At 45.2% G+C, this 25277-nt stretch overlaps 1 protein-coding gene and 1 long non-coding RNA gene across 2 annotated transcripts in view; one reads left to right on the forward strand and one right to left on the reverse strand.

Moving 5' to 3' along the window:
* The window catches only part of ttc39a (tetratricopeptide repeat domain 39A), a 143266-nt gene that overhangs the window by 89067 nt on the left and 28922 nt on the right, over window positions 1-25277 (forward strand). The window contains exons 10-13 of the mRNA XM_038794269.1: window positions 3623-3690; window positions 3784-3843; window positions 4570-4731; window positions 7214-7305. Of these exons, the coding sequence (XP_038650197.1) occupies window positions 3623-3690; window positions 3784-3843; window positions 4570-4731; window positions 7214-7305 (382 nt within the window). The remainder of the gene's footprint in view (window positions 1-3622; window positions 3691-3783; window positions 3844-4569; window positions 4732-7213; window positions 7306-25277) is intronic.
* On the reverse strand, window positions 18868-24697 carry LOC119964591. The gene is made up of 2 exons (XR_005460333.1): window positions 24520-24697; window positions 18868-19969 (listed from the first exon to the last, which is right to left on the reverse strand). It is a non-coding gene; the product is annotated as an uncharacterized LOC119964591 (long non-coding RNA).

Consider the following 25277-nt stretch of genomic DNA (forward strand, 5'->3'; position numbering starts at 1 on the left):
CCCAAATTGGGATGATGCGGGCTTTATGAGGCGTATGCTGGGACGTGTCCCGGATCTAGAGGCGGGAGGTCTGATTATGGGAGGGGGACTTCAATACGGTGTTGGATCCTTCACTGGATCGGTCCAGTTCAAGGACGGGTAGGAGGCCAAGGTACTGAGGGGGTTTATGGACCAGATGGGAGGGGTGGACCCATGGAGGTTTGTGAGGCCGAGGGCACGGGAGTACTCTTTCTTCTCCCATGTACATAGGGTTTATTCTCGGATAGACTTCTTCGTGGTGAGTAGGGGACTGATTCCGAGAGTGGAGGAGGCCGAATATTCGGCCATTGCAATCTCCGACCACGCTCCGCATTGGATGGAGTTGGAGATGGGGGAGGTGCGGGACCAGTGCCCGTTGTGGCGGTTGGATGTGGGGTTGTTGGCGGAGGAGGAGGTGTGCAGGAGGGTCCGGGCAAGTATTGAGGGGTACCTCGAGGTGAATGATACGGGGGAGGTCTGGGTGGGGATGGTCTGGGAAGCCCTGAAGGCAGTGATTCGTGGGGAGCTGATATCCATCCGGGCACACGGGGAGAGGAGTGAGAAGGATAGACTGGTGGGGAAGATCCTGGAGGTAGATAGGAGGTACGCGGAGGGATTGTTGGGGGAGAGGCGCAGCCTACAGGCTAAATTTGATCTGTTGACCACTAGAAAGGCGGAGGCACAGTGGAGGAAGGCACAAGGGGCAGTGTATGAACATGGTGAAAAGGCGAGTAGGATGCTGGCTCATCAGCTCCGCAAGCGGGATGCGGCTAGGGAAATTGCTGGAGTGAGAGATAAGAGTGGGAATGTGGTGCGGAAGGGGGTAGAGGTGAATGAGGTCTTCAAGGACTTTTACGGGGAACTGTACCGGTCGGAGCCAACGGTGGAGAGGAGGGGAATGGAGAGTTTTCTCGACGGGCTATCTTTCCCGAAGGTGCAGGAGGAGCAGGTGGAGGGGTTGGGGGCGCCGATTAAGCTGGAGGAGCTGGTTAAGGGGATCGGGCAGATGCAGTCAGGGAAGGCGCCAGGGCCGGATGGGTTCCCGGTGGAGTTTTATAAAAAGTTTGTGGACCTAGTGGGCCCCTTGCTGGTGCGGACACTTAATGAGGCGTGGGAAGGGGGGACTTTGCCCCCGACGATGTCGCGGGCGCTGATTTCTTTAATGTTAAAGAGGGACAAGGACCCCCAGCAGTGTGGTTCATACAGGCCCATAGCTCTCCTTAATGTGGATGCCAAGGTGCTGGCAAAGATCCTGGCCACCAGGATAGAGGACTGTGTGCCAGGGGTTGTACACGAGGACCAGACAGGTTTTGTTAAGGGAAGGCAGCTGAACACGAATGTGCGGAGATTGTTGAATGTCATCATGATGCCGGCGATTGAGGGGGAGGCTGAGATAGTGGTGGCGCTGGATGCGGAGAAGGCCTTTGATAGAGTGGAGTGGGGGTACTTATGGGAGGTGTTGGGGAGGTTTGGATTTGGTGAAGGGCTTATTAGATGGATGAGGCTGCTATATGAGGCCCCGATGGCGTGTGTGGCCACGAATGGGAGGAGGTCGGAGTACTTCCGGCTTTACCGAGGGACCAGGCAGGGTTGCCCCCTGTCCCCCTTGTTGTTTGCATTGGCAATCGAACCGTTGGCGATGGCGTTGAGGGATTCAGGGAGGTGGAGGGGCTTGGGGTGGGGAGGAAGATAGGGTATTGTTGTATGCCGATGACCTGCTACTGTATGTGGCGGACCCGATGGGAGGGATGCCGGGGGTGATGGAGCTGCTAGCTGAGTTTGGGACCTTTTCAGGCTATAAACTAAATCTAGGCAAGAGTGAGGTGTTTGTGGTGCACCCTGGGGACCAGGAGGAGGGAATTGGTAGGCTCCCGCTTAGGAGGGCAGGGGAGAGTTTTAGGTACCTGGGGGTGCAGGTGGCCAGGGACTGGGGAACTCTTCACGAGCATAATTTCACCAGGCTTGTGGATCAGATGGAGGAGGAGTCAAGAGGTGGGACATGCTGCCATTGTCGTTGGCAGGGAGGGTGCAGTCCGTCAAAATGACAGTGCTTCCGAAGTTCTTGTTCCTCTTTCAGTGCCCATCTTCATCCCCAGGGCCTTCTTTAGGAGGGTGACTAGCAGTATTTTGAGCTTTGTGTGGGCACATGGGACTCCAAGAGTGAAGAAGGTTTTCCTGGAGCGAGGGAGGGATAGAGGCGGGCTGGCGCTGCCCAACCTTTTGGGGTACTATTGGGCGGCCAATGTGTCAATGGTGCGTAAATGGGTGATTGGGGGGGGGGGGGGGGGTGGAAATGCATGGAGATGGCGTCTTGTGGAGGTACGAGCCTGGGTGCCCTGGTAACGGTGCCGTTGCCGCTCTCTCCTAAGAGGTTTACCACGAGCCCGGTGGTGGCGGCGGCCCTGAGAATCTGGGGACAGTGGAGACGGCATAGGGGGGAAACAGGGGGCTCGATGGAGGCTCCATTAGGTGGAAATCATCGGTTCATCCCGGGGAACACTGATGGGGGATTTAGGGGGTGGCATAGGGTGGGCATCAGTAAATTGAGGGACCTGTTTATTGGCGGGAGGTTTGCGGGCCTGGGGGAACTGGAAGATAAATTTGCGCTCCCCCTAGGCGACAGGTGGAGGAATTTCCTTTGCTGCCCTCGCGGGGGGCGATGGACAGAGTGCTTTCGGGGGTGTGGGCCGGAGAGGGGAAGGTGTCTGACATTTATAAGGTAATGCAGGAGGTGGAGGAGTCGTCAGTGGAGGAGCTGAAGGCTAAATGGGAGGGGGAACTAGGGGAGCAGATAGAGGATGGGACTTGGGCGGATGCCTTGGAGAGAGTCAACTCTTCCTCTTCATGTGCGAGGCTTAGTCTCATCCAATTCAAGGTGCTGTATCGGGCCCATATGTCTGTGACTCGGATGAGTAGGTTCTTTGGGGGTGAGGACAGGTGCACCAGGTGTTCGGGGAGTCCAGCGAATCATGCCCATATGTTCTGGGCATGCCCAGCACTGGAAGAATTCTGGAAGGGGGTGGCGGGGACGGTGTCGAGGGTGGTTGGATCCAGGGTCAAACCAAGGTGGGGACTCGCGATTTTTGGAGTTGCGGTGGAGCCGGGAGTACAGGAGGCGAAAGAGGCCGGTGTTCTGGCCTTTGCGTCCCTTGTAGCCTGGCGGAGGACCTTGATGCAGTGGAAAGATGCGAGGCCCCCAAGTGTGGAGACCTGGATCAGTGACATGGCGGGATTTATAAAATTGGAGAGGGTCAAATTTGCCCTGAGAGGATCAGTACAAGGGTTCTATAAACGGTGGCAGCCTTTTCTGGACTTCCTGGCTCAAAGATAGGTATCTTGGGGGGAGAATGGAGGGTGTTCTTTATTGTTTCTATTTTTTTTCTCTATGGTTATTTAACTTAATACTGTGTTAATTTAAGTTGTTGTTAATATGTTTTGTTCATTAAGGATGGGCGAATGTTTATGACTGTTATTGTTATTGTTGGTATTGTATTGCGGTTCGTTTTTATATAAATACAAAATTTTTCAATAAAAGTTATTTTAAAAAAAACAAATGTTGTCAATGTTATAACTTGTGTAACAAAGATTCTGCAATTCTCAACAGGGACAGGCGAAGGTGATGTTGATGATGCAGAGCACCTCCTACTACCATTTCTTCAACGGTATCCAAAGGTACTTTATGGGAGATTTATGAATATTTTATTTTAAACATTGCTATTAAATGATAACACATGGATTTTAATTTGAAATTCTGTGTTCCTACAGGGTGCCATCTTCTTATTTTTTGCAGGAAGAATTGAAGAAATCAGAGGAAATATTGATGCAGTAAGGAAACAGCTGGGACAAAATCTCATTTTGACAACATGGGAGTAACCTGACACAACAGTTTTGCCCACGAGTTATAGAACCCGTCTCATTTCCATTGACACAATTAGCAGATTTTATCCTTAATCATTCTAAAGGAGCATAACTGTAGCAATTTCTGTCATGTGCAAATAGAAATCTCAGCTAGTTGTTAAATAGAGTTACTAATGGTCTTAACAATGCAGTCTTGTTGTAACTATCTTGATTTGACTAATTTGTAGAAATGTATTATCATACAAGCTGCAGTAAAGTTTTGTTTTGCAGCCATGTACATTAGTGTTCTGTCAGCAGTACCAGAAGTGTAACTGTAGCATTTTTAATTGGATACACTATCATGCTGTCTCTCTCCCTCTCCAATGGAGCAACAATGACATAACACAGCATCTGTTTTACTTTATATAGCATATTTATTTGAATATGTCAGCTCATGATAAATTGGCCCTTATAGCTTGGGATGTTTTGACTCATTTTGTCTTTAATGTAGCAGAAAATATTATTTCAGGACATGGGAGTTCTTCTGTCCGTCATCTGAAAACTATAATCACAGCTACACATTTTGAGGGAAAAATGGATATTAATATATGAGATAAGAGTGCAGAACATCAGATTTTCTAGTTTGTCTCAAATTGAAGTTAATCTTCATTTTGATTGATTTATTTATACTTTTTTTGTTCAAAAATGCTCTAGGCTATTCTACGTTTTGAGGAGTGCTGTGAGGCCCAGCAACACTGGAAGCAGTTTCATCATATGTGCTACTGGGAGCTAATGTGGTGCTTTACTTTCAAACGTCAGTGGAAAATGGCATATTTCTATGCGGATCTATTGTGTAAAGAAAATGCGTGGTCCAAGGTGAGGGTAATTCTGCATGTGACATTGGTCTGAGAAAGACAGATACTTTCCCCTCCTCATCCAGCTGCTCCCCAGGACTCCCTCCACCCCTGGATGCTGAGTCTTGCTTTTCGATATATGCAGCACAGTAGTGTGTTGCCTGAGATTGCATTCAAACATTGTTCACGCAAGTAAAATAAAGATTCATGGACTACTTTAATTACTCAAGAATGAAATCCTTCTCCTTTTTTTAAGCATTATCCACGGGCAGCACGGTGGCCTAGTGGTTAGCACAACCACCTCACGGCGCTGAGGTCCCAGGTTCGATCCCGGCTCTGGGTCACTGTCCGTGTGGAGTTTGCATATTCTCCCCGTGTCTGCGTGGGTTTCGCCCCCACAATCCAAAAATGTGTAGAGTAGGTGGATTGGCCACGCTAAATTGCCCCTTAATTGGAAAAAATAATTGGGTAATCTAAATTTAAAAAAAAAAAAAGCATTATCCAGGTAAACTGTGTATTACATATTGGAAACCTTTGAATAAAGTACTCTGTAATTGTTGTACGAATCATATTTGCAGTGTGATCCACTTATTTAATCAGTAAGCCAGTGGCATTCCTAATGTTCTGGAGATCATGAAAAATGTTCAAATCTGACATAGTAATGCAGTTGGAGTGTGATGCTAGAGAAATATGAGGGCAATCCTTAATGTAGTTCTCTGATACTTTTACTAACTCATCGGGCAAAATGTGGAGAGACTTTTGCAGACAAGATTACTAACATTGCGTGAATTTTATATAATTCTGATAATTATAGGCATGTTTTATAATGGGGTAAAGAGGTTCTTGTTTGTAGCAATGCATTTTGAATAATGGCTCTATATAAGTCCACATGTACAATGATAACAAAAGTTAAAGACCCAAGTATAGTGAGTCATGCAAATATTAGGCAGCAACACTATCTATTGGAAATTTAAAGCCAAGCTAGTTGAGCTCTAGCTAAGATCAAAGCTAGCACGAGGGGACATAGCTTTAAATTGAGGGGAGATAGATATAGGACAGATGTCAGAGGTAGGTTCTTTACTCAGAGAGTAGTAAGGGCGTGGAATGCCCTGCCTGCAACAGTAGTGGACTCGCCAACATTAAGGACATTTAAATGGTCATTGGATAAACATATGGATGATAAGGGAATAGTGCAGATGGGCTTTTGAGTGGTTTCACAGTTCGGCGCAACATCGAGGGCCGAAGGGCCTGTACTGCGCTGTAATGTTCTATGTCTGCCTCCAGCAAAATTTTCCGTGGTTTATATTGAGCACATTTTATTTATATTCTTCACTGAATTGAGATTTCATCATTTTAGCTTTTCCAATTTGTTATTTCCTGATGCAAAGTAGGAAGAGGGATGCGGTAAAGAAGTTGTTAACCAGGTGCCTTCGCTATTTAAAATCAGCTCCATGGAACTGGCTGAAAATCTCGTTGTGCATCTACTTATTTTTAAGAACTCTTATTCACACTTGCAGGAATGTTTACTATACTCCATATTGATCTTTGTGGATGTTTTTGATGTGTTTCATGAATATATATTTATTGCTAATGTGCCTAATTGTGAATGACATTTCTGAAAAGTTCAAGATTGAAGGAAAGATAAATGATGATTTGGAGTTGGGTTTCAGAACATTTTTCCAAGATCATTTTACTCCTTGGTGTTGCACTGGACACAGACTGGAAAAATAAACTGCTACTGGGTTTTAAAACATTGCTGAATACAGTACAAAAGTCCCAGTCAGTAAAATGGTTTCTTAATGCATGATGGGGTAACCTGCTCCCTGGAAAAGTGAAAATCTCAAGTGCCACAAGACATAAATATCACTCCCAACAACAAGCAAGAAACCTCTTCAGTTATAGGCTGCACTAGGACAAGGAGAAGTGTGTTCAAATAAGCTGCTTTCACCATTTAAAATTAACTAAAAACAAGGTTCCTTTATTCTTTGAAACGCATGATAAAAATGTTGCTTCCGAAGTACGAGCATGGTAAATACAGAATCTATCAAAAACGAGCCCATGATGGTGTTTAAATTCAGAGTTGCAGTTGTAACAGCAATTCCGTCTGTGTGTCCTCATTTGACATTTAATGATGTCTGAGGACATGGCAAGATTACAGTGAAAAATGTGTTTGACTCCTAGAGCTAGGTTCAAATGTAAGTCGGATAGGTGGGATGAAATCTCCCCACTTTGATTGGAAAACATTGATATTGCAAAGATGACATGGAATCCAATTTCCACTGGTATTATTAGTGTTATAAATTGGCTATTTGTTTATAATCTCTGATTGCAAGAGAGAAGGATCAGGTTGGCTGTTCCTATTACTGGAAATAAATAATTTATGTAGTATCTATAATGTAAAAAAAAATCACTATAAGGAAAAAGATTTAGAAAAGATTGAAACAAAATGAAATAAATGTAAAATGGCTGGTTTTGACTGTTGCCCTAATCCTTTCCTTTAACAGTCAACATACATGTACATGAAAGCAGCCTATCTTGGCATGCTTGAGGATGAGGACTACAAACCTTTTGGGGATGATGAAATTGAGTTATTCAGGTCAGTTATTTAATTAATTAATATGTTTGTCTTCATTTGTAGTTGAATACATTTTCATTCTTGAACAATATAAAAGTTTGTGACATTGTGTGCTTTTTACTTCCTCATCTGTATTATCAAGGTTTGGAACATTCAGGTTCAGTTTAAGCTTCATATTTCAGTACATATACATCCTTTTATCAAATAATCATTTTGAAAAGTAACAGAAGCATAAGCAGGAGGCCATTCAAGCCTGCTTCCCCATTCATTATGATCATAACTGATCATTGAACTCAATAGCCTGATCCCACCTGCACCCCCCCCCCCAAGCCTTTGGTCTCCTTTGCCCCAAGTGCAATATCTAACTGCTCCTTGAAAACATAGGGCGCAATTCTCCGCACTCACGACGGTGCGGAGAATAGCGGGGTTCGTAAATTTTTATGGCCACGCTAGTCTGACGCCCTCCCGCTATTCTCTCCCCCCCCCCCCCCCCCCCCCCCCCCACGCCCGACTCCCGACACGAATCGCTGCCGCCGTTTTTTTACGGCCAGCAGCGATTCTCAGCTGGCCGATGGGCCGAAGTCCAAGCCCTTTACGGCTGTTTTTATGAACGGCAAACACACCTGGTCTGGCCGTTCGTAAAAACGGCCGTAAAGTCCCGATTTTGAAAACCATGGCACCGATTGGCACGGCAGTACCACGGCCGTGCCAAGGGTGCCATGGGCCCGCGATCGATGGGCACCGATCGCGGGCAGTGGGTCCGATTCCCGCGCACTCTTTGTCCTTCCGCCGCCCCGCTGTATCACTTCGCGGGGTGGCTGAGGGGCATCCCGGCCCGCGCATGCGCGGGTTTCGTGCAAATGCGCGATGATGTCATCCGCGCATGCGCGGGTTGGAGTCTTCCAATCCGCGCATGCGCGGCTGACGTCATGTGACGCGTCAACCGGCGCAAACTCTGGCAAGCGGGCTTAACGAAATTCGTTAAGCCCGCGATGCCGGAGTTCATGGCCGCGGCATACTGGCCCCGACTGGGGACCAGAATCGTTTCCCGGTCGGGGAGGGGGAGGCTGGCGTCAAACCCGCCTGGTTTTGACGCCAGCCTTACGATTTCTCCCTGTCTGGGAGAATCGAGCCCATAGTGTTTTAACCTCAACTGCTTTCTGTGGTAGTGAATTCCACAGACCGACCACTGAGTGAAGAAATTCTTCCTCATCTCAGTCCTAAATGGTCTACCCTGTGACCCCTTTTTCTGGACACCCTTACCATGAGGAACATTCTTCTTGCATCTATCCTGTCTAGTCCTGCAAGAATTTTATAGGTTTCTGTGAGATGCCCTCAACCTTCTGAACTCGAGCGAGTTCAATCCTAGCTGATACGTCACACGTCAGTTCTGCCATCCCAGGAATCAGTCTGGTAAACCGTCTCCCTCTATAGGAAGGACATCCTTCCCTCAGACTAGGAGACCAAAACTGCGCACAATATTCCAAGTGTGGCCTTGCCAAGACCTGTATAATTGCACCAAGACACTCCTGCTCCTGTACTTAATCCTCTTGCTATGAAGGTGGGACCGGCTCGAGGAGCTGAATAACCTCTTCCTGTCCAATGTTCTATCATACCATTTGCTCTTTACCGCCTATTGCACCTGCATGCTTAACTTCAGCGACTGGTGTATGAAGACACCCAGATCTTGTTGCATATTCCCCTTTCCTTATTTATGGCCATTCAGATAATCTGCTTTCTTGTTTTTGCTACCACTGCCTGCCATTTGGAAAAAGACCAGTTTACTCCTACTCTTTGTTTCCTATCTGCCAACCAGATTTTCTACCCATCTCAATTCACTACCCCTAATCCCATGTTCTTTCATTTTACATGCTAATCTCTTATGTGGAACATTGTCGAAAGCCCCAAATAAACCACATCCAATGGTTATCCTGCATAAACTCTACTAGTTACATCCTCGAGAATTCCAGTAGATTGGTCAAGCATGATTTTTCTTTCATAAATCTATACTGACTCTGTCCTATCCTGATACTGGTTTCCAAGTGCTCTTCTATAAAATTCTTGATAATGGATTCTAGAATTTCCCCCACTACCGATGTCAGGCTTACTGGTCTATAATTCACTGTTTTCTCTCTACCTCCATTTTTTAAATAGTGGAGTTACATTAGCTACCCTTGCAATCTGTAGGAACTGTTCCAGAGACTGGAATCTTGAGAGAATGACCACCAATGCATCCACGATTTCCAGAGCCACTGCCTTAAGTGCACTGGGATGTAGATTATCAGGCCGTGGGGATTTATCAACCTTCAATCCCATCAATTACCCCAATACCATTTCTCTACAAATACTGATCTCCTTCAGTTCCTCATTCTCACCAAACCTGTGTTCCCAACATTTTTGGTATGTTATTTGTGTCCTCCTTTGTGAAGATACAACCAATGTATTTAGTTGGTCAGCCATTTATTTGTACCCCATTATTAATTCCTGTTTCTGACTGTAAGAGACCTACATTTATTGTCTTCAATCTTTTTCTCCTCATGAAACTTTAAACCTTTACAGTCAGTTTTTATGTTCCCTGCAAGATTACACTTGTACTCTATTTTCCCCTTCATTTAAAAAAAAAATTTTTTTATTAGGGTATTTGTAACTTTCTATAGTCATAACAATAACAGCGACATAAATATGGTTTAATAAGCATTTCCATCCCCATCCCAATTTTCACACCCCCCAACAATAAAACAACCCCTCTCTTTCCCCCCCCCCCCCCCCCCCCCCCAAACTTTTGGAATTCAGCTTCTGCTAACCTTTTAATTTTCCCCGAGAAAGTCGACAAACGGCTGCCACCTCTGGGTGAACCCCATTGACCCTCTTTAAGGCAAACTTTATTTTCTCGATGGGAGGGGGAGTGCTTAGAGTCCCTCCACATTAATAAGATCCGTCTCCGGGCTACCAGGGAGGCAACGGCCAAGATGTCTGCCTCTTTCGCCCCCGGAACTCCTGGCTCTTCCGACACTACAAAGATCAACACCTCTGGAATCGGTACCACCCGTATTTTAGCACCGTGGACATTGCCATAGCGAAACCCTGTCAAAACCCTCTAAGCTTCGGGCATGCCCAAAACATGTGGACATGATATGCTGGGCTTCCTGCGCACCTCGCACACCTGTCCTCTACCCCAGAAAACGTACTCATCCGGGCCACCATCATGTGTGCCCGGTGGACTATCTTGAATTGTACCAGGCTAAGCCTGGCACATGATGAGGATGTGTTAATCCTGCTTGGGGCATCCGCCCAGAGACCCACCTTTATCTCTCCTCCTAGCTCGTCTTCCCACTTGCCCTTAAGATTCTCCACTGGAGTTTCCTCTGATTCCAAAAGTTCCTGGTAAATATCTGATACCTTCCCCTCTCCCACCCAGGTACTGGAGACTACTCTGTCCTGTATCCCCCGTGGCGGCAGCAGCGGGAAGGCCGGAAACTGCCTTCCCAAAAAGTCTCGTACCTGTAGATACCTAAACTCATTCCCTGCTGGCAATTCAAATTTATCTTCCAAGGCTTTCAAGCTGGGGAAGCTCCCGTCTATAAATAAGATCCCCCCCCCCCCATCCTCCTAATTCCTGCCCTTTGCCATCTCTAGAACCCACCATCCAGCCTACCTAGTACAAAAACCGATGGTTATTACAAATCGGGGTCCAAACCGATGCTCCCTCCACTCTCTTATATCTCCTCCACTGCCCCCAGATTCTCAAGAGCCGCCACTATCACTGGACTTGTGGAGTATCGGGCCGGTGAGAACGGGAGAGGTGCCGTTATCAATGCTCCCACACTTCTGTCTTTACATGACGCCACCTCCATCTGCTCCCACACCGATCCCTCCCCCACGACCCACTTCCTAATTATGGCTATATTAGCCGCCCAGTAGTAATTGCAAAAGTTCGATGTTTACCCCTTCTTAATCAATCCCTTGGTCCTCCTTTGTTGAATTCTAAACTGCTCCCAATCCTCGGTCTGTTGTTTTCTCGGCCAATTGTATGCTTCTTCCCTAATTTCTCTTGTAAGCAACCGTTTGGCCATCTTTCCTGTTTTACTTTTGAGCCAGACAGGAATGAACAATTGTTGCAGTTCACCCATGCGCTTCTTGAATGTTTGCCATTGCCTATCCACCATCATTTCTTTAAGTAAGGCTTCCCAATCCATCATAGCCAACCCGTGCCTCATATCATTGTAGTTTCCTGTATTTAGATTCAGGATCCTAGTCTCCGAATCAACTAAGTAAAAGTTACTCTCCATCTTGATGAAAACTTCTATTATATTATGGTCGCTCATCCCCAACTAGATTGCTAATGATTCATTTTTCAGTACACATAACTCAGTCAAAGATGGCCTTTTCTCTAGTTGGTTCCCTCAACATATTGGCTCAGAATACCATCCTGTATACACTTCCAAGAATTCCTATGGTATTGTGACTGATTTGTCTGATTTATATGCAGTCTATATTGCAGTTTTGCATGCAAGGATCTGTTTCAATTACAAATTGCTTGAATAAGCTTTCTACAAATTGATTACTATTGACTCAAGATTTCTAGAAATAATTCCAGTTAATCACATTTTATACACAACTATACTTTCAGGACGTTTCTAAATTGTTACACAGTATTCCCAATTAACATACAAACCTGAAGTGTTGTGAGAAACATTGCACCAATGTCTGTGCGGTAGTAATGGGAATCTCTTAATATTTTATAGGAAAGTATTAGCTTGAGAGAAGTCTGTTTTGCCCAATCCCAACTCTGCTGTTCATGTTAACACCTCCTCCGGGATATGGATTAGGGGTAGCAACTGGTTGCTGTTCCCCCACCCAGGTAGCATTCTTCCAGAGTAAGCAGAAAATTCAATCATATTGAGTAACTCTGAAAAAAATCCTGACCTCACAAAAAGACACAAACACGCAATCATATTGCCAATAGGGAATGCAAGGTGATGAGAAATAGTGACTTTAGCTGATTTACCCCTTCATTTAGCGAGTTGGTCACACAGCAGGTGAAAGTTACTGAGGGAGATAGAAAATGGGTGACCAAAAGACAGAGCAAGAGTAGGAAGGCAGTGCAGGTGTCCCCTCCGGTCATCTCCCTGCAAAACAGATATACCGCTTTGGATACTGTTGAGGGAGATGGCTCACCAGGGGAAGGCAGCAGCAGCCAGGTTCATGGCACCGTGGCTGGCTCTGCTGCACAGCAGGGCAGGAAGAAGAATGGCAGGGCTATAGTGATAGGGGACTCAATCGTATGGGGAATAGACAGGCAGTTCTGCGGATGCAATCGAGACTCCAGGATGGTATGTTGATTCAAATTCCTGGGACATTGGAACAGGTTCTGGGGGAGGTGGGACCAGTACAAACCGGACGGTCTGCATCTTGACAGGACTGGAACCGATGTCCTGGGGGGGGGGGGGGGGGGGGGGGGGGTCTGCTAGAGCTGTTGGGGAGGGTTTAAACTAATGTGGCGGGGGATGGGGACCGATGCAGGAAGTTGGAAGGTAGTAAAACAGGGACAGAAGCAAAAGGAAGTAAGGGGGAAAGTGTAAAGCAGAGAAGCCATAGTCAAAAATCAAAAAGGGCAACAGTACAAGGTACAGAGACTGAGGGGAGCTCAGTGAATAGGCCCAGTAATACTAAAAGGAATAAAACTGGAAGTAAAAACATCAATGATAAGCGACGCGGCAGGTTGTTACATGAAGATATGGGTTCAACGACAAGGAAAATTAGGAGAAAAGTTAAGAGGAAAAATAAATTAGGAGAGGTTACAGATCAAGATGTTAAGATTCAAAACAAGAGATAAAAAAGCCAACACAAGTGTACTTTACCTGAATGCTCACAGTATTCAAAATGAAGTAAATGAGTTGATGGTGCAAATCATCGTGAATGACTATGATTTAGTGGCCATTACTGAAACATGGTTAAAGGATGGTCACGACTGGGAGTTAAATATCCGAGGGTATCAAACTATTCAGAAGGACAGAGTGGATGGTCAGGGAGGTGGTGTAGCTCTGTTATTTAAGGATGACATCCGGGCAATAGTAAGGGATGACATCGGTGCTATGGAGGATAAGGTTGAATCCATTTGGGTGGAAATCAGGAATAGCAAGGCGGAAAAGTCACTGATAGGAGTAGTCTATAGGCCACCAAATAGTAACATTATGCTGGGGCAGGCAATAAACAAAGAAATAACTGATGTATGTAGAAATGGTACAGCAGTTATAATGGGGATTTTAATCTACATGTCGATTGGTTTAATCAGGTCTGTCAAGGCAGCCTTGAGGCGAAGTTTATAGAATGTATCCGCGATAGTTTCCTAGAACAGTATGTAATGGAACCTACGAGGGAACAAGCGGTCCTAGATCTTGTCCTGTGTAATGAGACAGGATTGATTCATGATCTCATAGTTAGGGATCCTATCGGAAGGAGCGATCACAATATGGTGGAATTTAAAATACAGATGGAGGGTGAGAAGGTAAAATCAAATACTAGTGTTTTGTGCTTAAACAAAGGAGATTACAATGGGATGAGAGAATTACTAGCTAAGGTAGACTGGGAGCAAAGACTTTATGGTGGAACAGTTGAGGAACAGTGGAGAACCTTCCAAGCGATTTTTCAGTGCTCGGCAAAGGTTTATACCAACAAAAAGGAAGGACGGTAGAAAGAGGGAAAATCGACCGTGGATATCTAAGGAAATAAGGGATAGTATCAAATTGAAGGAAAAAGCATACAAAGTGGCAAAGATTGGTGGGAGACTAGAGGACTGGGAAATCTTTAGGGGGCAACAGAAAGCTACTAAAAAAGCTATAAAGAAGAGCAAGATAGATTGAGAGTAAACTTGCTCAGAATATAAAAACAGATAGTAAAAGTTTCTACAAATATATAAAACAAAAAAGAGTGGCTAAGGTAAGGTAAATATTGGTCCTTTAGAGGATGAGAAGGGAGTTTTGATAATGGGAGATAAGGAAATGGCTGAGGAACTGAACATGTTTTTGGGTCAGTCTTCACAGTGGAAGACACAAATAACATGCCAGTGACTGATAGAAATGAGGCTATGACAGGTGAGGACGTTGAGAGGATTGTTATCACTAAGGAGGTAGTGATGGGCAAGCTAATGGGACTAAAGGTAGACAAGTCTCCTGGCCCTGATGGAATGCATCCCAGAGTGCTAAAAGAGATGGCTAGGGAAATTGCAAATGCACTAGTGATAATTTACCAAAATTCACTAGACTCTGGGGTGGTCCTGGTGGATTGGAAATTAGCAAATGTGACACCACGGTTTAAAAAAGGAGGTAGGCAGAGAGCGGGAATTATAGGCCAGTGAGCTTAACTTCGGTGGTAGGGAAGATGCTGGAATCTATCATCAAGGAAGAAATAGCGAGGCATCTGGATAGAAATTGTCCCCATTGGGCAGACGCAGCATGGGTTCATAAAGGGCAGGTCGTGCCTAACTAATTTAGTGGACTTTTTTGAGGACATTACCAGTGCAGTAGATAACGGGGAGCCAATGGATGTGGTATATCTGGATTTCCAGAAAGCCTTTGACAAGGTGCCACACAAAAGGTTGCTGCATAAAGATAAAGATGCATGGCATTAAGGGTAAAGTAATAGCATGGATAGAGGATTGGTTAATTAATAGAAAGCAAAGAGTTGGGATTAATGGGTGTTTCTCTGGTTGGCAATCAGTAGCTAGTGGTGTCCCTCAGGGATCAGTGTTGGGCCCACAATTGTTCACAATTTACATAGATGATTTAGAGTTGGGGACCAAGGGCAATGTGTCCAAGTTTGCAGATGACACTAAGATGAGTGGTAAAGCGAAAAGTGCAGAGGATACTGGAAGTCTGCAGAGGGATTTGGATAGGTTAAGTGAATGGGCTAGGGTCTGGCAGATGGAATACAATGTTGACAAATGTGAGGTTATCCATTTTGGTAGGAATAACAGCAAACGGGATTATTATTTAAATGATAAAATATTAAAGCTTGCTGCTGTGCAGAGAGACCTGGGTGTGCTAGTGCATGAGTCGCAAAAAGTTGGTTGACAGGTGCAACAGGTAATTAAGAAGGCAAATGGAATTTTGCCCTTCATTGCTAGCGGGATGGAGTTTAAGACTAGGGAGGTTATGCTGCAATTGTATAAGGTGTTAGTGAGGCCACACCTGGAGTATTGTTCAGTTTTGGTCTCCTTACTTGAGAAAGGACGTACTGGCACTGGAGGGTGTGCAGAGGAGATTCACTAGGTTAATCCCAGATCTGAAGGGGTTGGATTAAGAGGAGAGGTTGAGCAGACTGGGACTGTACTCGTTGGAATTTAGAAGGATGAGGGGGGATCTTATAGAAACATATAAAATTATGAAGGGGATAGATGCGGGCAGGTTGTTTCCACTGGCGGGTGAAAGCAGAACTAGGGGGCATAGCCTCAAAATAAGGGGAAGTAGATTTAGGACTGAGTTTAGGAGGAACTTCTTCACCCAAAGGGTTGTGAAGCTATGCAATTCCTTGCCCAGTGAAGCAGTAGAGGCTCCTTCATTAAATGTTTTTAAGATAAAAATAGATAGTTTTTTGAAGAATAAAGGGATTAAGGGTTATGGTGTTCAGGCCGGAAAGTGGAGCTGAGTCCACAAAAGATCAGCCATGATCTCATTGAATCGTGGAGCAGGCTCAAGCGGCCAGATGGCCTACTCCTGCTCCTAGTTCTTATGTTCTTATTTGTTGTCAACTGATACAAGTTGTACTGATCTGCCTGAGTTCAGGAGACATGGTACAGTTTGGGAATCAAACTTGAAGCCGTTGTTTTGTGTAAACCCTCTGAATCTTTGGGGAGTTGTTAGAAAATGTTTGCAGAACGTCTCGGTCAATATGGCACAATTGACCACATTTAACCACTAGGCCAGGTAGCGATCCATTGTGTTGAAACAATACTTATGGAGTATTTTTAAAATTGAAGTATGCATGCTTTATTTTCAAAGATTCTTTTGAGTTTTAAATGCTGTTGATCAAAGTTAAATTCTGGTACTTTCAAATAAATCCTTGAATATTATACTTTGAGTATGGTTCTATTTCTTATCTCTTCAATTCTGATTTCTACTATAATATTGGAGAAATCCCAGATGACAGTTATATGGGTTCAATAATCAATTTTGGCTGCTTCAATTAATGTAAACCGTACCATTGTGGAGCAATAGTCCTGGAGTGGAGTGCTACCCCCTGGTGGCAACATTTTAATGGATCTTTACACCAGAGAATCAGAAGCTGAGATTCTTGCTTAACTAATCTCTTTATCAGGACAACAAAGTAAAAGAGGCATAGCTTTTGCAGCAATTGTAACAATTGCACATCAATGATGGCAAAAGAAAATGAAGCTCAGAGCTATATGGAAAATCACATGTATTAACGCAATTTCAATGTTGAAGCCAAATAGGCTGGTTTAGCTCACAAGGCTAAATCGCTGGCTTTTAAAGCAGACCAAGCAGGCCAGCAGCACGGTTCAATTCCCGTACCAGCCTCCCCGGACAGGCGCCGGAATGTGGCGACTAGGGGCTTTTCACAGTAACTTCATTGAAGCCTACTCGTGACAATAAGCGATTTTCATTTTCATTTCAAATATTCTGGTTTTGATCAACTAATAGTTTAACCATTTTATATAGACTTAAAACCCAGATTGTCCAGCTTGCCACACCTGATGCGTAATATGCTGATCCGAGGTTTGTTTCCTGGGTCTGTATCATTTGACGAATATTGGAGAGCAGTTGACGAGCAAAAGATCTGTGATTAGGAACTTACCCAATGGTGACATTCAAACATAAAACATTAGAATTGACTTGGGAAGGTCAGCAGAGCATCTCGAGAAATGACAGAACGGCCCTTTACACTTTCTCCTAGTTTTCCACTGATCTTCAGTCAAAAGTGCAGTTCATGAAACTAGTTCAATGGATTCAGCAGCACACTTGAAATGGAGCAGATTGGCTAGGTTAACAGATATAAAAGGAAGTGGCTTTTTTTTTGTTAAAGCCTTGATTACAGGAATAACAAATTTAAAATTATAAGAGAAAACACCAATTTACTGCTAGAAGTATACTCGTCCGATATTTAGACAGCCAGCAGTCTCACCAGAAGGAGACCCATTGAATGGCAGCAAAATAATCCATTTAAAATTTCAATGCAATTGTCTCGTTTCAATGCAACTGCTACTTCCTCAACCCACCTTCTCTCCGTGTATGTTTACAGGGTTATGGGGAGAAGGCAGGGGAATGAATTGCACCAGGTGAATTATTAATTTGGAGAGTTAGCACAGACAATGGGCTGAATGGCCTCCTGTGCTGTATCAATTCTTTTGGGGCAGAGAGGAGAAAGTCAGTCGAGGGGAGAGTCCTGAAGTTCAAATAAATAATGCCCTGAAATCAAAGGGGCAGGTTGGTATAAACTATTTTAAAATTGTGTCTTAAGGATAGGACCTCAGACTACAAGGGTAAAGAAATAATGATGGATTTGTGCAAAATATTGGTTAGACCACAAATAGCAACATGTTCCATTTCAGGTAACCCATTATATATGTGACATTAAAGTCCTAGAGGTGATCAGCATAGATTTACCAAATATCAAATCAGGAATGGAAAATGATAGTCATGAGGAAACAAAGCACGTGAATTATTACCACAGGAGCAGGTAGATCTAAGTGGAGAGTTAATAGAGCTAACTAAATTATGAAGATTTTTGATAGGTAGAATAGTTACCATTATGGTATCAGCAATTTAAAATGTTCAAGAAACCCAATGAGGGGGGTTTTAGAGAAATGTCTTTATACACAGGTCTGTTGGAGCATTGAATGCTTTACCACAGGGAATAGTTGGGACAGACTTGGGAGCACTTTTTCCAAGGAAAATTGAATAAATATTGCAGAGGATTTAAAAGGCATGGCAATAGTGAGGTTGTGCCTGCTTATAGGAGACTGTAATCCTCGAAACTTTAGCCTGACGAGCATCTCTAATATGATGAATGTAGGAAATTGTTAAATTTTATATTTTGTTGTGGTAATGTTATTTAAAAACCTGGCTTCAAATACATACAGGCAGCATGTCTGCTAAAGCTGTGATTAAGGGATGTAAAGGCGTAATCATTGGTTTTAATCATTTACTTATTTACAGAGAGCTGGCTAATGGAACATGGTCTTGATTTGGAGGATCCCTGGGTTGTAGACAATTTGAGGGATTGTGTTTAGTCCTAGCTAAGGTTGTGGGACATCTTAGTGGGAGGAGACTGGAGGATGTCTTATGCTTGGGATACAGATGATGTAATTAATGGGAGGAACCAGGTCTGTCTGTAGTTTGCAATTTACCACAGGATTTTGGTCTGAGCAAGTAACCTTGATTGTTGTGGCATTTGAACTGTATTGGGTTGCTTATTTGGAATAGACCGTGGCAGGTGTAGATAGTGTGGTGGGAAAAGGAAAACTCAAACAATCAGTCATGAATAAGAGCAAGTTTAGTTTATTTCTTAGCTCTGCAGAGGACACCCTCCTCTCTCTACAGGAGAGAGAGGAAAGCGCGCCGAGCGTAGCAAGCTACAGTCTTTATTCATTCAAAAGATACAAGTAAATCTCCATTCCATATAAGGAGTTGTTTTTCTCCTAACTTTACTTTCTCGACCTTCAGACAGCTGGGATATCAGTTTTTCTCTCTCTCTCTAACCTTGCACACACACACACACACACACAAACGCCTGCAGCTTTAGTTAATCACACTATTAAGCAGTTATTCAATATTAAGTATTAAAATTGTCCATTACAATTCCCTCCTTTTTGTCATCCTAATGACAACATCTATCAAAATTTTAATCGCAGCCAGTCACCTAAGCAGTATCTACATTCCCTTATTGTTAAACAAATGTTTGCTCAAAGAACATATATCAGGTATCATCGTACTCCTGTAGATTTTTCAATAATACCATCATTAATCTTTGGTACATAAAATGGGAAACAGGTTGTCATTATAGCTATACGATACAGAAGATTAGTCTATTGACAGTTCATTCTCGAATGGAGGTATCCACTGGTTTGCCTCCTCGAAGTCAACCTGTTCTCTTGCTGCTGTTGGGTCAGATAGTTTCAACATCCGGTAACTGCGGGACAGGTTTGCTATAGCTGCTTTCTGTAGGCATTGGCAGATGCATGGTCCAGTTTTTGGGAGTCTTTTCGCCGTGGTCGCCACCACCAGGTTCCAGTTGTATGGGCCACAGGGGTCTCGGCATAAGTACTTATCATCTTGCAAGTATTTTGAGTCATAGGGCCACGGGTCACACGTAAATGTGCCTGTCTCTCCTCTGGTTAATGTCACTGTAACCTCTCCAGCCCAATACGCTTTTCCCATTACCAGTTCCAGCATAAGCATCATGATAAGCGACATTACCCCTTTCATGTTGACTTGTCCGGTGTGAGCTGGGGCTCCGGCACCCGCTTACAATGACTAACGTGAATCCACGTTGCTCTTTCTGCTACCTTTATCACTGTCTGCGTCACAAGGAGCACCTGGAATGGTCCCAGCCACCGTCTAGCTCTCCAGCTCTTCCTCCCGAAGTCTTTCACCACTACCCAGTCGCCTGGCTGCAGGTCATTCCCCTCAGCTGGTTGTGGCATGGCTTCCTTCACTTGAGCTAGCACCTGAGATAAAATCGCAGAGAGTTTTGTACAGTAACGTAACATTTCATCCTCACAATGGCTAGTCAGGGTCCTCGCGACGGGTTTTGGCCCAATTCCAGTGTTGGGTGGTCTGCCGAATAATATTTCAAATGGACTTAAATTTGCTCTACCTCTGACCCTAGTCCTCATGTACATTAGTACTACGGGCAGGGCTTTCATCCATGGTATTCCCATTTCATCGCAACACTTTAGAACATAGAACAGTACAGCACAGAACAGGCCCTTCGGCCCTCGATGTTGTGCCGAGCAATGATCACCCTACTTAAACCCACGTAACCCGTATACCCGTAACCCAACAATCCCCCCATTAACCTTACACTACGGGTAATTTAGCATGGCCAATCCACCTAACCCGCACATCTTTGGACTGTGGGAGGAAACCGGAGCACCCGGAGGAAACCCACGCACACACAGGGAGGACGTGCAGACTCCACACAGACAGTGACCCAGCCGGGAATCGAACCTGGGACCCTGGAGCTGTGAAGCATTGATGCTAACCACCATGCTACCGTGAGGCCCCCTAGCAAATAAACTTTGCTAGCTTATTTTTCAGAGTGGCATTTTCCCTTTCTACCGCTCCTCCACTCGCTGGATGGTATGCACAGTGTTGCCTTAGATCAATGCCTAGGTATTCTCCTACCTGCTTAAGAGCCTGGTTTACAAATGGCGTGCCATTTTCAGTGCTGATTTTCTCTGGGATGCCCCATCGTGGAATAATTTCAGTTAACAGGGCCTTGGTTACTGCGTTAGCATCTTGTTTGGCTGTAGGGAACACCTCTACCCACTTAGAGAACATGTCAACCATTACTAGGCAGTATTTCTTCCCTTCACTTGGGGTTAGCTCAATAAAGTCCATTTGAATATGCTCGAAGGGTCACAGTGGTTCTGGGTGCGCCCCTGGCCTTATCTTAATTCCTCTCCCCACATTATTGGTAGCAATATAACACATCGCTCACAAAACTTCTGGGAGTAACGAGTAAAGCCTCTGGTGTACCAATGTGCAGCGATACTCTTGAACATCCCCCCTTTTGACACATGGTCCTTGCCGTGTGTCAACTTAGCATAATGAAGAAATAGCGCTCTCGGTAGACATGGCTTATCATTGGGGCCGTACCATACCCCTTCTTTTACCTTACCCCCTGCCTTTGACCATTCTTTCTTTTCTTCCCGTGAGGCTTGTGTTTGCAGGTCTTGTATATCCGCTGTTGGGATAGGAACTGTTAGCATTGGCATGTTTACATTATCACTGATAGGTTTTCGCGCTGCTGCTTTCGCTGCCGCATCCGCCCTTGCATTTCCCTGTGAGACTGGATTGGTTTTCCCTGTATGTGCGTCACACTTACAGACTGCAATACACTTAGGTAAGAGGACTGCGTCCAAGAGATCAGAAATCAGCCCATGGTGCGTGATTGGTTTGCCTGTTGATGTTAAGAATCCCCCATGTTTCCACAAGGTTCCGAAATCATGAGTCACCCCAAAGGCATATCTACTGTCTGTGTAGATAGTAACGCACTTGCCTTCTGCAAGTTTACATGCTTCTGTAAGGGCTATCAGTTCCGCAGCTTGTGCGGAGAGGTGTCTAGGAAGTGGCTCTGCTTTTAGTATGTTGTGTGATGTGACTATGGCATACCCCACACAGTTCTGGCCCGCTTCTCGATCTCTGAACGCAGACCCATCCGCAAACAGTTCCATGTCGGGAGTTTGTAGGGGGGGTATCCTGCAAGTCAGGTCGCGGACTACAAACTTCATTAGTTAGAGCAACACAATCATGTGGTTCCCCATCACCTGTGGTGGGAAGAATAGTGGCGGGGTTAAATATGGTACACCTTTTCAACCACATCATGTTTTCCCTTTGCCCAAAGTTTCCCCGGAACTGTCTGCGGGTCATCGGCAGTAATTTGTACAAAACTTCAGGTTGTTCCCCTATGGCTCTGGTCCGAGGCGGGGACTATTTCCACCACTCTCTCTGTCTGAGATAGCCAGTTAAGATTCTTTTTATAAGCTCGCATACTCGTACTGAACCACACAGTTGTGTCTGAAAGCAGTGTCCAATCATTGACTTTGAGATTTTTAAGGACCCACGGTCCCAAATCTTTCCATTGTCTATTGCGCCCTTTCACTAACGATACATGGGGGTGTGACCCTTCTATTGTAAAGGGGTGTGGTACTCCTGATCTCAGACGTATTCTAGACAGGTCTATACTTGCAGCGCACCTATGCTCATCACAATATAACTCCGTATCAGCAGCACCTCAGACTTTTGCAACTTCCCGAGCCATTCAGTCTCATATCGATTATCTGGTCCCCCCAAGTGAATGTGTGCGGTGCAGTGCAGATTCTCCTTGGACATAAAGTCAGTGTTAATAGGGTTAACGTGTTCACGTGCTTCTCCCATGAGTGCTCGGTTTACTGAACTCACTGCCGCTGGAGTCAATCTCCATTCATAAATATACATCAGAGGTCTGGCGTCAAATTTAACTCCTTGGATTCGTGCATCACACTCTCTATAGTCTGTGTAAAGTTTTCAAGAACGTTAGTACAAGAGGTTAGCTTAAGCCGTTCTTCATTGCAAAGCACCAAGGTTTTGGACTCACCCTCTCCTTCAGGCATACCTCCATCGGCCTCTCCTCCCCTTTGTCAATTACCATTGTCATCATCGTCTCTTGGCCCTTCTTGTCTCTTTGTTGGGCAGTCTCTTGCCCAGTGGTCCTTGCTTCCGCACGTGAAACACCCATCCGTCTTACCGCGTCCTCACCTTCGACCTCCCCTGCCTCTTCCTCTTGTCTGTCCTCTACCTCTTCCTCGTTGCTGACCTTCTGCAACCTGTGTCACCATCTGCATCATAGTTAGCTGTGCTTGGTGACTCTGATCCTCCCTCCTTTTGTTCTGCTTCGCCTTTTCTTGTGTCAGTAGCTTTTCAGCGTGCATGGAGTGTTGTTCGATTAAGTTGAGTTTCCCTGTGTCCCATGTAATACATGTATTTTTCACCTTCTTAGCGATATCCTCACTTAATCCATTCATAAAACTGTTCCGCAGATGTGCCTCATACGGAGTCACTTCAGCTGTATTCATGTCAGCTGGTGGTGTAAGTCCACTATGAGTGTTATGGACTTCTGTGAGCCGGGTCAGGTACTGGGACACAGTTTCACCGTCACGCTGCTTACACATGGCAATTTTTGTCATGTCCATTCTTACCGGAAAGGCAGTTTGACAGGCGTCCGCCAGACCTGTAACAAAGGCGTTATAAGGCACATTATCTGCATGGTCTGGTTGAACTTGGCGAGCTCGTACATTATCATCTGGTCAATTGTATCGGATCTTGGATATGTCTGCGCCCAATTTCCTCCCCAATAATCGCCGCATCTCATGAGACGTGGGGCGAAACTCGAGGCAGAACTTGCGTACCTCGCCTGCAAATTTCTGTCCTCCCGCTGCTCTGGGATCCGGGAGTTGTTCATAGGCACATTCAATGTCTTTCATTGTCCATGGTCTGTGGACAAGTATCGTTGTCCTTCCGGGCCCGCCACCTCTATCATTGGAGCATTGAGGACACTGCCGAGAAATTTACTGTCTCCTTCCCTTTCTTCGTCACCTTTGTGATAATTAAACGGTTCTGGTGCATCTGGAAGGGCAGGTTTAGGTCTGCACGACGCCTTACACCGGGTATGGTGAGCTACTGGGGAGTCAGATGTAGTCATGGTACTGATATCTGGGTAAAGGGGGTGACGGTCAGCTCCTGACGGTAGAGTTCCCATGGACGTCTCAGGCATTCCCTGAGGGGGTTCACTATATGGTGGAGGGCTCGGTCGCGACTGTTGGCCTGGGTTCGTGGGGGCCACTTGTGGAGGAGCCGTTGGGCGCGGGAGGCAGCCATCCAGGTCGGGATCATCCGGAATGGGGTGACCTGAAATAGACTTAACACACTGAAGAGAGTTGGTTTTATTTGCAGTTTCTTTGGGTTTCGCCTGTGATCGTCTATTTCTTATTTCTGCCTCTGTTTTCCACATACCATAAGCCACCCAATTTATTGTTTCTCTTTTCCTTTTGCTTTTCTTTCCACTTTCTTTTGCCCTCTGTTCTAACTGAGTTTTTAATAATTCCAATTGTCTTAAACTAAAACTTCCTCCTTCAAGAAAACCACACTCCTTCACCCACATTTTAACTTGACTCACCGAGTCTTGTCCATAATTAGTAACCATGTATCGTATATTAGGGCTATTTAAACTTGCAGCATTTGTTTGTTTTTTCCCATTGCTATTACCCATGACCGGTCTCTTACTTGTGACCCAGGCTCACAGCGACCTTATCCCTTGTGACTTGATTTTCCTCCGGAGGCTCCCGCACGATAGCGCGTCTGCTTAGGTGGCTTGGTTTTCCTAAACCAGCAAACCAATACCTATCGTTTAGGTATTTTTACAGGTCCAACCTGTTTGATGATCCAAGTCTAAATCCACCCGTCACTGTGAGGCTGTTCACCACTGTCTATAATTAATAATAGAGCAATTACTTACCACAGATTTCAGTCCCGATCCCGGTGTTGAGGTGACAGTAATTCCTGGTCCTCTCACGCTGATGGCCAATTGAAGCGTTTGAGATGAGGTGAAAAGCCCACGAGGCGTCAGCGCTAACGCCTCCCCGGAATCTCCCAGTGTCTATCTCATGCACGGGATCCCATCCTCGTCGCCAAGAACTGTGGTGGGAAAAGGAAAACTCAGAAACAATCAGTCATGAATAAGAGCAAGTTTAGTTTATTTCTTAGCTCTGCAGAGGACACCCTCCTCTCTCTACAGGAGAGAGAGGAAAGCGCGCTGAGCGCAGCAAGCTACAGTCTTTATTCATTCAAAAGAGACAAGTAAATCTCCATTCCATATAAGGAGTTGTTTTTCTCCTAACTTTACTTTCTCGACCTTCAGACAGCTGGGTATCAGTTTTTCTCTCTCTCTCTCTAACCACGCACGCACACACACACACACACACACACACAAACGCCTGCAGCTTTTTAGTTAATCACACTATTAAGCAGCTGAATCATAGAATTTACAGTGCAGAAGGAGGCCATTCGGCCCATCGAGTCTGCACTGGCTCTTGGAAAGAGCACCCTACCCAAGGTCAACACCTCCACCCCATCCCCATAACCCAGTAATCCCACAACACTAAGGGCAATTTTGAACACTAAGGGCAATTTATCATGGCCAATCCACCTAACCTGCACATCTTTGGACTGTGGGAGGAAATCGGAGCACCCGGAGGAAACCCACGCACACACGGG

Source organism: Scyliorhinus canicula, chromosome 4, assembly GCF_902713615.1.
Source record: "Scyliorhinus canicula chromosome 4, sScyCan1.1, whole genome shotgun sequence".
Classification (NCBI taxonomy): Eukaryota; Metazoa; Chordata; class Chondrichthyes; order Carcharhiniformes; family Scyliorhinidae; genus Scyliorhinus; species Scyliorhinus canicula.